Source organism: Chelonoidis abingdonii, chromosome 18, assembly GCF_003597395.2.
Source record: "Chelonoidis abingdonii isolate Lonesome George chromosome 18, CheloAbing_2.0, whole genome shotgun sequence".
NCBI lineage: Eukaryota > Metazoa > Chordata > Testudines > Testudinidae > Chelonoidis > Chelonoidis abingdonii.
This window is the reverse complement of record NC_133786.1, coordinates 10215462-10228784: the sequence shown is the minus strand read 5'-3', so window position 1 is coordinate 10228784 and position 13323 is coordinate 10215462. Positions and strand designations below refer to the sequence as shown.

Genomic DNA, 13323 nt, shown 5'->3' with positions numbered 1-13323 from the left:
TTCTGAGAAATCTAAGCTGAAGGAGCAACTAGGAGTTTGTTTGGCGACACAAAGCGCCTCCTGGACTCCACCTTGGAACTGAGTTGTGAAAGCCTTTTCCTGTTAGTTTATGATGACGGGGCAATGGGAAGCTTGGTTCTAATAGATGAGATCCTCCACCACTGGCTGCAGCTTTCCTGATCCTTCACAGGCCCCTTGAGTGTTATTGGGGTCTGTCCTTTTCCTAATGTATCTGCTACCAGGGTAGGTAGCAACTCTGATTATACAGAATGCGTCCTGTGATAAGAGGCTTGAATGAGGGCTAGTGTGTGCCATGAGCCCTCAGAAGGGCATGGAACTTGGGCAGTATGGACCTGCAGATCAGACCCTAGCCTTGAGCACCCTACAAGGTCTTTGGAATGTGCAATAGCACGTATCCCACCAATGAGAAATTTTTGGATGTGCAGTTTGTAGCTTTCATATAAGCATCTGTTGATATCCTAATGTCCCAGCACAGTGTGTGTTTTTGGGGCAGGGAGAAAGGGGGACAGGGGACTCCCTTTCAACCTAAGAAGTGAGCAAGGTGAGGGCTCCAGAGTACAACAATGAAGGAGAAAAAGACAAATCAGTCAGAGGTTTTGCTGTGTAGGCAACTATTTTCCTGAACCCAGTGCAACTCACCCTGTATCAGATCCTCCCCCGCCTTTGGCCAGGGTATTCCCTGGGTACCCCTTGTCTTCTGCAATGCAGGGGTTTGTGTGGCTGGCTAAGGCATCCCCCCCAGGGAGTGAGTGCACTAAACCACTGTCTGTGTTTGCAAATTGTCCACCCTGCGGGTGCCGGCTAAGTGCTGTACACTGCTTGCCAAGATAACACTGATAAAATACAGTCTGCTTAAAAGTTGTGTGCTTCTATTGAATCAGACTAAGCCAGTGTGGCAGCTTAATATACTCCAGTCCTGGCAGTTCAGAGAGGGTGGAAATAATGCAGAGCAAGTCTGCAGGAGGACAGGAGACCAGAGGCCAGAGAATAGGTTCCTGCAGGTGGTAGAAATGGGGGTGGGAGGGGCTGGGGGATTTGCACTGGGGTTGTTATAGTGCCACATGGAGTACAGAGTAACCCATGTAATTGCAGCAACCTTCCCAATAGCATTTGAATGAAGATCTGCCAGCAGATGTGGGTAGCATTGGATTCTTTGCCAAGCCCTCCACCTGGCAGAGAGCAGCACAGTTCAGTGGTCAGAGCACAGGACTGGGAGCTAGCTCCTGCATTCTAAGCCTGCCTCTACCACTAGTTTACATGTCAGGCAAGTCACTTAATCATTCTAGCTCTCTGCTTCCCTGCTGTACAATGGGAGCAGCACCTCGGAGGGGGCTCCGGAGGCTTGCTTAGTGACAAGAGATGCTCTGAAGACGTAAAGGGCTAGTTATTGTCCCCTCCAAACTGGCTAGTGCCTCCCACTGGCTAGGATACTCCTGGATTTCTCTTTCCTTCTGTGCAAAGCTGGGAACAGATAGCATACGGGGGGTGGGGAAGGTTGGCCTTTTTCTCACTGACCCGGTCTTGCTGCTTGGGCCATTTACAGTTTGCCAGTAGCAAAGCAGATTGAAAATCTGCAGAGGTCAGAATGTGATGTGGCTGTTTACAGCTCATGGAGGCTGATGTACTGCTGCAGGGCTCCTGCGGGGCAGCCAGAGGCTAATGCAGGCCACAATGGCAGATGACAATTGCTGGATATGCTCTGGGATCCATACACATGGCTATTTGCCTAAAGCTCATGCTCAGGTGCCCATTTCTCACCTGAGGGAGGGCTCAAAGGCACTACACTAGCTTCTTGCAAGCCGGAGCTTGCTTGGCTGCTCTGGGACACTGGAAATGCAAAGCCCTGAACACCCAGACGACTCTTCTCCTGCCTCCCTGGCAGCTCCTCCTGCTCCTTCCTCCTGGGGAGGGCTTGTTAGCACCAGTGTGTCTCCCTGAAAGGCAGCTGTTCCCAGAGCTTCTCTCTGCCTATTCTCCTTTGCTTTGTGTTTCAGGCTTCCTTCCTGCTGGGTCCCTGAAACTCCCACCAGTGGCTCTGGCGACGCCCTGTGAAAGCACTCGCTGCGTGGCCTCCAGCCTGTGCAGCTGTTGCATCTCCGAACCTGCTTCTGCAATGGGTGGGTTGTGAGCGCTGGTAAGACCTGCGAGCTGTGTCGCCTTTGCTGCTCTCTCTCTGTCCTTGTTCCTTCTTGCCCATTTATTTCTGTTCTCCATGTGCTCTCCTGTTCTGTCTCTGGGGTTTTCGCTGTCAGGTAATGAGGAGCTGTGGGTCCAGTCAGTCTTGGAGATGCCGAAGAGAAGAGACATCCTGGCTATCGTGCTGATAGTTCTGCCCTGGACGCTGTTAATCACCGTCTGGCACCAGAGCACCATTGCTCCGCTGCTTGCAGTGCACAAGGGTGAGAGAAACCGACCAGCCCATGCCACATCCCCATGTCTCATTCCATCCCTTTCATGATAACCATGCTCATAGCTCCACTTGTGGCCCATGCTCAGGCAGCAGCCTCCTCTGTTCTGTTACAGGGAAAGCCCAGAGCTTAGAGGGGTTTTTCCTAAGATTCAGATCCTGTGGCTTGGAAGCTGGGCAGTTTACTGCTGGGAACTGGATAGCTCCTGTGGTCATAAATATACAGTCTCTAAGACAGAGTCTTGAAAGACGATGTGGACCACTGCCCAATGGCTGTGTTTCTTACTTAGAGGAAGCCATCAGTGTGTGTCCTGCTCTAGGGGGGAAAGAGGAAATCCCTTCTGATGGTCCCTGCAGAAGTTCATCCTGTAGAAGTTAATGACACATTTTGCAATAAAAACAGTAGCTGAAGCAATGCTGACAAATGCAGCAGAAAATATCTCCCAGGGCCTCCAAACAAGCTGGGTAAAGAGCAGTGGACTTGAAGCGGGAGGCTGGGTAGCACATTCCAGCATCGAGGGCCTGGGGAGAGGGAGCTCAGGACTTCCTGCTCATCTCCCCATCTGGATTAGAACTTCAGGAGAGAGGCAGCCTCTAAATTATCTAGCACCCAAGCCACAGAATCGAATTTCTGTCTGGAGTAACTGAGATCAGATGTGGGCGGATGGTTCTGAGGTGGTGAAGGCTTGCTCTGTTTTCAGAGTGGCAGTAATGTCCAAGGAGCACAAGCAGCGTCGGGCAGATGCCACTTCGCCTAGCGCATTTGCCAGTATCCTTTCTCTGCCTTTTCCCTGGGCCCTGCTATCTCCTGAGTTCAATCTTGGAAATGAGCACTGGCATCTTCGTAGAGAGGAAGCTAAGCTCTGTTTTCCCCATCTCTTGCCCATGCTCTAAATTCTCTTCCCCTTACCTCTCACTGTCCACCGGGTCACCTTCTCCCCTCTCAATATGGTGTGGCTTTGCCTTACCCCCTTCTGTAGTCTGATGTGCTATTTAAATTTGGCAGCAGCTCCAAGACCTTTGAAGTGGCTTCACCTCCTCCCCTAGATGAACTGTAGGAGAAGGGCCCCTCTGTATGACTCTGCCACACAATTGGCTCAGGATGACTCTGAGAGAAGTTATAGTCCTGTGCCTCGTCCCCTGCTATCCCCCAGAGGTTCAAGTGGGCAAGAGCTCGCCCCATGAGCCTGGAGGAGTGCAGTGCAACAAAGAGGAGAATACTGGAATTGAAAGGCGAGCGTGCTGATGCTATTAAAGGACAATGGAGTCCCATCTCCCCACCCCTCCAGGCTCAGCTCAGTGTCCTGGAAGGGAGGAGACACTTCTATGAATGGACGGTGACCTGAAAGGTAGAAGGGCAGCCTTGAGGGTGTGGCACAGGACTGGGTGTGGGTCCTGTTTCCCAGCCCAACTTCTGACTCACTGGTACACCCTGGGCAAAAGGCTTCCATGCTCTGTACCTCAGTTTCCCCATCTGTACAATGGGGATGAGCACACTGGCTTGCCTGAGAAGGGTGTTGTCAGAGTAAATTCATTCATGTTTGTAAAGCAGCTGTGAGAGACTTGAGTGGGAGGTGCCAGAGATGAGAAGAGCAAATTAGTGTCGGCCAGCCTGGTATGTGAGGAGTGGAAGTGCCAGAGGATTTAAAGCTAAAGTCTTGATCCACAGGGTGATGATTAACAATCCCATGTGTCCTGGCCAAGTTCCACTCTGTCTAATTATGTTCTGCCTCTGTGCTATCAAATACATTTCACAGTTTATTCAGAGTGTGAATTGCTTCCCGTGTTTCATATTTCTAGACTGCTGGGCTGTGCACAGTGGAGGCAGTTTATCTTAGAAAGGTCCTGATCCGGACAGGTGCTGAACACCTTACCCGCCCATCAGTTTTCACTGGTGCTGGGGATGATCAGCTACTTGACATATTGGGTCTTAAGTCACTTGTGGTGTTTACCCCCAGCATCCAGCTTGATGGGTGATGCAGAATAACATAGAAGGATATGCTAAGAATGGAGGAATTGTTCTAGTGGATCAGACTTATGGTCCATCTACTCCTGTATGCTTTTGTCCTCTGGTACTAGCCACTATTGGGAAGTGTTAAAACCCCATATTACACTATTATCACATGCCCTGCAGACAATGGTTGGCCTATATCCTGGACCATAAGTGTTGATATTTTCATTGTTTGATCATCCCTAGTGCAATTGTAGCTTATGCTTTTAATTAGTACTAATGGCAGGGCTGCGGTTCCCTGGAAATGGCAAACATATGAGTAGGCTTGGAAGGATTTCATTGTTATTGATAATGTCAATTTTGTTGTGCATGCACAGACAAAATGTTTCCATCCATAATAATCAAAATTTACAGATAGGCAAAGTTAGAAAAATGCTGCTTGAGAAATTGTTAATTTGATTTAAGGATGTTTACTTTGTGTATTATGATGTGATGCCGACAGTATGTATTTTAACGGTTATAAAGCTTTGCTGTTTTGAATCTCAACATCTACTGTCATTAAATAATTATTCTGACCCCTGCAACTATGAAAATTTAAATGGGTGAAAATCAGGAAAAAAGTTAAAAATAAACATTGGTACTATCTGTCAAGATTTATAAAAAAAAAAGTACAAATCGAAATCAGCAAAGCCTACATGTGAAGGTTTATCTTGTCTGAGCCAACATAGAGTGAAACTCTGGGTAAAGGATTCTGAAGTCATGGTCGTTTGTACTCATACTGTTGGTAAGCGTTGTGATGGTGTTGCTTGTATCTGTAATATCCTGCATATATCCCTTCAAGATTCCTGACCAGGACTTTGGAACAGCCACATAAGAGACTGCCTCAAAAGACCGTAGGCTCCCCTGGAAGGTTAGTCGGAGCTGTGTGAACACTTGTGAAGTGACTAGGTGACATATTTCAAGATCTCAGTTCAGTGCCTGGATTTAAGGAACACCTCATGAATGGGATACAAAATGTTACCCTGGCCAAATCCCAACATAAGCCAATTCCATTCTATTGACCCGTATTGTCTCTGCAGCTCCCACTGGCTATGGTATTCGTCACTTGCTGTCCTGAGCTGTTGCTATGCATTCGTGCACAGCTGCAGAGTCCTGCCCTGGTGGCAGGAGCCGCTCCATGGGGCATGGAATACAAAGTACTTTGGGATCCTTTGGGTTTGGCAGGTGCTGTATCAGTGTCAGAGTTATCTGTTATTCTACACCGGTTTGTCGCACTCGGTTGTTGTTTCTTTGGGCCCTTAAAGCTTGTGGTTCTGAGAAGTTCCCTCCTGCTAGTCTGGAGCTGTCAGGACTTTGGCTATGTGGCTAGTTCACCAGCTGGCATCTCTGTCTTGTCGGTTCTTTGTTTCTTGCAAAAGGCCTCTGTTTTCCAGCTTTGCTCTCAGACCAAGAGGGTGATCTCCCCTGCTAGCAAGCTGCCTGCTGGCTTTTCCAAGGGAGTGGTGGTGAGGAGACTGGTAGAGGACTGACTGTGTGTGTTCTCTTTCTCTCATGCCCTTGTGCAGATGATGGTGGTGACTCCAGGCGTGATCTGGCCCAAGGCTCAGACTCCAAGGAGTACTGCCTATCAGACCGCGACATTGTGGAGGTGGTGAGGACAGAGTACGTTTACACCCGCCCGCCCCCATGGTCGGACACCCTCCCCACCATCCACATCATCACCCCCACCTACAGTCGGCCGGTGCAAAAGGCGGAACTGACACGACTGGCCAACACCCTCTTGCATGTGCCCAATCTGCACTGGATCCTGGTGGAGGACTCGCAGCGGCGCACTCCTCTTGTCACCCGGCTACTGCGGGACACGGGGCTGAACTACACCCACCTCAATGTGGAGACACCCCGCAACTACAAGTTGCGGGGAGACATGAGGGACCCCCGGATCCCCCGTGGGACCATGCAGAGGAACCTGGCCCTGCGGTGGCTGAGAGAGACCTTTAACAAAAACAGCAGCCAATCTGGGATTGTTTACTTTGCCGATGATGATAACACCTACAGCCTGGAGCTCTTCGAGGAGGTAAGATGGAAGCAGGACCTGCTCAGCAGGGTTACGCTCCACTCCATCCCCACTGCCTGAGCTTGCAGGGTCCCCGGTGGCCAAGCCCAGAAGCATCCATAACAATGTTACTGCTTGCAGCACAGAGTAACAAGGCACTTGGTGTCAGTGATGTGCTCCAGCCAGCAGGTAACACAGTTACGTGCTCTCCCAAGCCCAGGGCCTGTCATTTCCACTTAGTTTAAGTAAAATACACCCTTAAAGCAATGTCATTTAAACCACCTCTCAGCATGCTCTGGTGCCTGGGAACCAGGCAGTAAAAATGGGGCACATTTGCTAATGTTAAAGGGACCATGGGAAAAGTAGCGTAGACCCTATATTTAGGATGAGGGTCCATGGATGGGATGGGGGTACCACACATTGCTGTTTGTGCCAATTCCAGAGCTCATCATCTTGGATTCATTTAATAAGTGTTTCTGGGGGTCCTGCCATTTGGGGGGATTTGGTGACCAGAACTGGGCGAATAACTGATCCGTTTGCTGGTGGTATCGAAAAATCAAAACCAAAAATTCACTTTGGAGCAAACTGAAATTTTTTTTAAATGTAGATGAATCAAAAAGTTAAAAAAAAAACTGATCCAGATTTGAAGCATTTTTTATCATTTTTTTAAAAAAATCAAGGACATTTCAGAGCAAGAAGTCATTTTGAATCAAAATGTTTTATTTAGAAAATGTAAAAACAAAATATTTTTTTTCTTAAATATTTTTGAGATGGGTTTGAAACAAATTCAGTGAACCAGACATGAATCTGTGAAACATTTTGCTGTTGTGGTATCTGCATTTTTTGCCACAATAAGATGTTTTAGTTAAAGACAAAAAATGCCCAGCTCTAATTGTGACCCTCAGCTACCACTTCCTTCCAATCAGCCCCAGGTCTATGCTGCCCACTCATATGAACTCCCTGCTCCCAGCAGAGCTTGGCTATTCCTCTTTAGACTGTCAGCTTCATTGATTTCTGTGGGAATTGAGTGCAGTGCCACTGGGAAAACTGATCCTCTGGCAGGATCAGGCCCTTAATTGTTTTAAATGGAAGGCTCCCTGGCATCATGTTGGCTGTTCAGGGCAGAGCCATCTGGCTGGCTCCTCCAGTCCCCCTTTTTCTCCACTTTGCAAAGATGTAGCAGTATAAGCTATGGTTGCTTCTTGCTTAATTAGTGCTGTCTGGAAATGCATCCACTGTGAAACCTTCACTGGTCTCTCTGGGCCTAAGCACAGATGAGTGTGCATGTGAGAGATGCTCCCCCATGCTGCCCGGGGGAATTTCACCCTGACCCTGTACCTAGGGCATCTTCCCCAGATCACACTGTATTTGGCTTGTACCATGGTACTTCAGGCATCACTGGGCTTTCCCTCATTTCCTCACTGTTAGCTTGCTCCCACCTCAGCATCTTTATTGCTTAAGTTCTGTCTCTGGCAACAGCTTGCTCTGCATAGATCCATGGCCTCCCTCAGGGTAAATACAGCCCTTTCAATGTTCTCTGAACAAAGTCAGGCAGTACAATGGTTGTCCTTGCAGGACATCTTGTTCAGAGACGCACTGTGCGATTGTCTCTCCAGGCTGCCGCACATGCATGAAAAGCAGGTGTTTGTCAATACTTGTTTGCTTGCTTGTTCTGAAGAGCGTAACCCTTCAGATTCTGCCACTGAGTTGACCAAACCCAGGTTGTAAATATGCAAGCAGTGCTCACCTCCGGGGCTGCTGATTTGCAGCATCCAGAAACAAATGGGCTCCCAGGATTTTCTGACTCAGCTCTGGGAGACGGCTATAATCACAGCCTGAATGTCTTCCGTTTCCTTCCAGAAGTGGCTTTGAGAGGGAACTGAATTTATCTGAGTCTTTTCATAATTTCTCTTCCTAGTCATGTCTGCTTTGCATGTTTGTGTGTGTGTGTACATGTACATGCACACTCATCTAGATGTTACAGAAGATAAGTATCAAACCTGGCGAATCTGTAGTGTACCTCCCCCGGGCCTTGCCTGTAGGTGGGCTAACCTAATCTCAGTTGGGAGGCATTACTTTTATTTTTTCAAGAGGTGCTGCTGAACCAAATCTCAAAAGGCTTTATTCACAGTATATTATACCACCCAACTATGATGCTACTTTCATTGTAGTGAAGGGTCACGAGAGTCCAGAGGAGAGCATCAAAAATGATAAAAAGTTTAGAAAATCTGTGAGGAAAAGTTTAAAAAAAAAGCTGAGCAGGTTTAGTCTTGAGCAAAAAAGACTGAAGTGGGGGACAAGTCTTCCAATACCTTAAGGGCTGTTATAAAGAGGACAGTGATTGATTAATCTCCATGTCCACTAAAAGTTACACAAGAAGTAATGGGGTTATTTTGCAGCCAGGGAGATTTAGGTTAGCTATCAGGAAAAATTTGCTAACTATACTGGCAGTTAAGGGCTGGAATAGGCTTCCAAGGGAGGTTGTGGAATCCCTGTCATTGGAGGTTTCTAATAAGAACAGGTTGGCCAAACACCTGTCAGGGGTGGTCTTGGTTTACTTGGTCCTGCCTCAGCATGGGGAGCTGGAGTTGACTTCTCAAGGTCCCTTCAAGCCCTGCATTTCTGGAGAGTCTGGGGTGGGTGATAATGGCTGAAGCCAGGGAACTCAGAATGAAGTCTGCGTGGAGTGTATTTGATGGTCCCTATTCCAGCACAAGCATGTTTCTGAGGGAAGGATTCTATTTGTTTGGAGGTTGTGTATGTTAGTTCAGAACAGGCTTCCTCTCTTTGCCTTGTATTCCTGGAGGTGTCATCACATGATACAATCTTTAATTCCTGGAGACTCCAGGACAGTCCTGGAGGGTTGACAACCCTATCTTCCTCCCCCTGAAACCTACCTGCATCAAGAGGCACCAGGCAGCCAGTGAAAGGGGCAGCACAATAGACATGGGTGACTCTTCTCTGTGGATAAGGGGTGCCAGTAGCATGTGTGTAATGCAAATGGACAAGTGCCTTCAACTCTTCAGGTCTCTCTCTCACTGTGATTAGCATTCATGAGATTAGCTCTGGGAAATCCCCAGTCTGAGGGTCTACGTGAAAAGCAGAAGGTGCAGCCCAGGGAGCATGCTCCTGCCAGCAGAGCGGAGACAAGACAAGGGATAAATCGCTGCTCATCCTATTTGTTTGGCATTTACTAGGGAGTCAGACTTCTTAACTGCCCCTCATTTGAGAACCACGTTCGTAGTACCTCATTCCAAATGTTATCCCCTTTCCCATCAACAGTGACTCACAAAATGGAGGCTACATTAAATGCCACTTGATGCTAATTCTCCTGTATAGCGTAGTTTCCAGAAATCTTGTCTTCCTAGCTCTGCTGTTAACTCACCATGTGACACTGGACAAGTTCTGCTCCCCGTGCCTCAGTTTCCCCATCTGTAAATGGGGCCGATGATGCTGAAGGAATAATTTTAAAAATTGGATAATAATATATACAGAAAGTGAAATTAGGAAGCTTAAACCTAGCTTGAGGTTATATAATTTTGATTTGTATATTCTGGATTGAAGTGTGAAAAGCCTATATCCTTTGACATGTATATTTCTAAGGCAAAGCTGGATACTACCGCATAGATCTGTATATCTGTGTTTAGATGGCCGGTGGATGAAAAGCAGATTTTAAAACCTTGGCTGTAACTCTATTTGTTACTTTGTTCCTTGCAGGAAGCCTTTGCCATACTGAAGTCTCAGTGGGAGTAATTAGTGTAACTGTGTATCTGCATATTCACTAGCATCTTTACCTGAGACTCTTCAAAGCACTTTGCTAGCCACCCTGCAATACAGGGCTTATCTCCTCATACAGCTGGGCGAATGGAAGCATACAGAGGTGAAAGTACATGGCCAAGGTCACAAAGAGAGCCTGGAGTGGAGCTGGGAACAGAACCCAGCATTCCTGGCTTTCATGTCTACAGTATTTATACTGCCTTGCTTCTGTGTGTCTACTGGCCTTTACCTGCTTCAGAACATCCAGGTCTGGTGCTGCAGTGCACGCAGAGGTCTTGCTGGGGACTGTCCAGGGTCACTACATGTTGCATGTGTGGTTGAAGTAGTTTGGAGTGGACGCTGAGTGTGTGCTAGCAACTGTCAGAGCGGGTGTCCTCTCCCCTCGCACTCACTGTGCCCTTCTCTCTCCTTGCCCCCAGATGCGCACCACCAGGAAGGTGTCGGTGTGGCCGGTGGCCTTTGTGGGCGGCTTGCGTTACGAGTCACCCAAGGTGAATGCAGCGGGGAAGGTGTATGGCTGGAAGACTGTTTTCGACCCCCACCGCCCGTTTGCCATTGACATGGCGGGCTTTGCTGTGAACCTCAGGCTGATACTCCAGCGATCTCAGGCTTACTTCAAACTGCGAGGAGTGAAGGGTGGTTACCAAGAAAGCAGTCTTCTCCGGGAACTAGTGACCCTGAATGACCTTGAGCCGAAAGCTGCCAATTGCACTAAGGTATGGACTCCTTCTGGTATGTGGGCCATAAGGACCCAGGCTCCTGCACCTGTCACTGATCACAATTGCAAGGAGATGCAGGAACTTGAAAAGGGAGCATTGGGGTTGTCATATGGGATCAGTCCTATAGTGTAACCAGGCCGGTATCCTATCTCCCATCCCTCAGGGTTAGCCCAATGCCCATCCAGTCCAGTATCCTGTCTCATACAACTGTTCGTACCAGATGCTTCAAGGAAAGACACAACCCCCTCCCCCTCCAATAAATGGGCAGTTATGAAGTAAAATGCAGAGTGAGGAAGTTTCATTTTAACTCCACGCTAGCTTCTGCCCTGGAATGTGAGGGTTTATCCCCTCTATAAATGTCTCTGCTAGTTATGGTTATTCTACATGACATCCTTATTGTTTATATGAATGTCTAAAACTTTTTTGGTCTCAATAATGTTCTGTGACAATGAGTTCTGCAGATAAATTAGGCATTGTGTGAAAGAGCTTTTCCTATATGAAATGTGCTGCCTTGCTGTTTCATTTTCATGTATAATAGTGAACATCAAAGTGAATTTCCAGCTATGCTCCTGCTTCTCAAAAGACATTACAGGAAAACATGGATTTTAGAGGGGTGAGGAGGAAAAGAATAATGTCCTACATTATGTTGGGAGGCAGACAGGCATCCATGTGGGGTATGGTGGCAGAGAGGGGGTCCAGGGTAGAACTGAAGCGGTATGAAGCAAATCGAGTTGACTGAGACTTTTGCATCAGACAGTCCATCTGCTCTGCTCACCCTCTCTGCTGCTCTGCTTAACAAGAGCACAATAATGTGTCCTAAGAGTGGAGGGAAGTGAGATCTAATGCTGGTGTGAATGAGGGGAGGAGGCATGTTGTGTAGAACACACTCCAGATTGATTCCCTCTTACAATGGTAAATGGACAGGATGCAGCAGGCAAGGGAATCCAGTGTCAGGAAAAAGCTCTGTTGCAAATGCTTCGAACCTGAAGTTGATGCAGCAATGGCTACGTGGCCTCTAGAAATATACATAGAAGAGCAGCTTTTGATGTGAAGGTAGCTGTCACAGTAAAGCATTGTGCTGGAAAGCTGGGCGGGAGCAAGGCCAGCTGCAATGGGACATGCTGTCAGGACTTTTGTTTCCAGACAAGGGGGAGATCTGGTTCCTTGAGTCAGACAGGAGGTAACTTCTGTGCTGTGGGTCAGGAATTGAAGAGGTGGTAGCAGGAGGCACTGGTTAAGATAAGGAGCTGGCTGTTTTCTCTGTGGCAGTGGAGATATCACAGGGACTCGGTTTTGAGCCGGAGAGTGTGATCCTGACCAACTTTCAGCACTTCAGGTGTCCTGCTTTGCCTCTCTGCTTCCAGCTGCCGCCAGCCTCCCCTTCAGGTACTTTTCTCTGCTGCACAGAGGTGTTGAGGATAAATACACTAAAGATTGTGACACTCTCAGATACGATTGTTATTGGGGGCTAGATAGGTACATAGGTAGACAGCCCTTTACCAGATGCCTCTTTAGACGTCCCCTGTGTGCTGCGCTGGTATTAATTTTTATCACTCTCATCAGACTCACACACAGACTGAAGTGCCTGCAAAAAGCTTATTTACTGGCCAATAAGTAAGTCCTGTATTGCTCTCCTTGGCTTAATACCTGCCTGAAAGAGGGGAAATGAAAGGAAGAGGATCTTCACTGTGGGCACTGCAGGAATTTCTAGACGAAAAGGAGGCAGGCAGCCTTGAAATCCCTGCCAGGAGCTGCAAATGCTGAGAGGAAAACATGGAGAGAGCTTTCTCCATGGAGATGGGGGGAGATATGCTGCTCTGAGAGAGGCAGACTTTTGTTTTGAATGGTCTGGGTAGCAATTTATCAGCCACATTTAATTAAGTTTCTATAGCGGCTGCAGTTAAGCACCCGCCTTCTGCCCCTTTTCCTGTCTCTCGGCTTTATTACGCACCGGGCTCCAATCTCAGATTAAATTTGTGAGTTTGAAACTGTGTGGGTATGGGGGTGAAGGAAGCCAGCCTGCTGCCTAGTGTTGGACAGGGATGTTTTGCTGCTGCTTCCGAGAGGGATCAGAGAAAGGCAGAGTATTTGTGGACAGAGAGAGCTAGTATGAGATGCCACAGTTAAGTGTGATCAGCTACCATCAAGGCTACAGGCTAAAGATGGAGTTGATGGGGAAGAGCGGTGCTTCCTCACTAGCATCTGTGGAAGAACAACACTGCAGCTGTGGCAGGATTTTGCACTAGCTCTGTGAAGAGAAATAAATCTATTCCCTAGATAAGATGGAGAATCTATGAACCTTGATTCTCAACATATCTTTTCCAAGATGCAGAAAGGAACTGGCTCCTTTTTTTTGGTCACAGATCTCATGTAGCTCAAACTGGCCCTAGGACAG

At 47.8% G+C, this 13323-nt stretch overlaps 1 protein-coding gene across 4 annotated transcripts in view; it reads left to right on the top strand.

Moving 5' to 3' along the window:
- B3GAT1 (beta-1,3-glucuronyltransferase 1) overlaps positions 1-13323 on the top strand; it is a 50168-nt gene that overhangs the window by 31183 nt on the left and 5662 nt on the right. For 2 of the 4 annotated variants that reach the window (XM_032802307.2, XM_075073468.1), the window contains exons 2-5: positions 2016-2138; positions 2274-2420; positions 5945-6453; positions 10629-11871. In XM_032802307.2, the coding sequence (XP_032658198.1) occupies positions 2135-2138; positions 2274-2420; positions 5945-6453; positions 10629-11060 (1092 nt within the window). In that variant the 5' untranslated portion in view covers positions 2016-2134 and the 3' untranslated portion in view covers positions 11061-11871. Of the gene's footprint in view, positions 1-2015; positions 2156-2273; positions 2421-5944; positions 6454-10628; positions 11872-13323 lie in introns of those variants that run through there. The other 2 variants (XM_032802308.2, XM_032802310.2) reach the window with 2 other exon arrangements.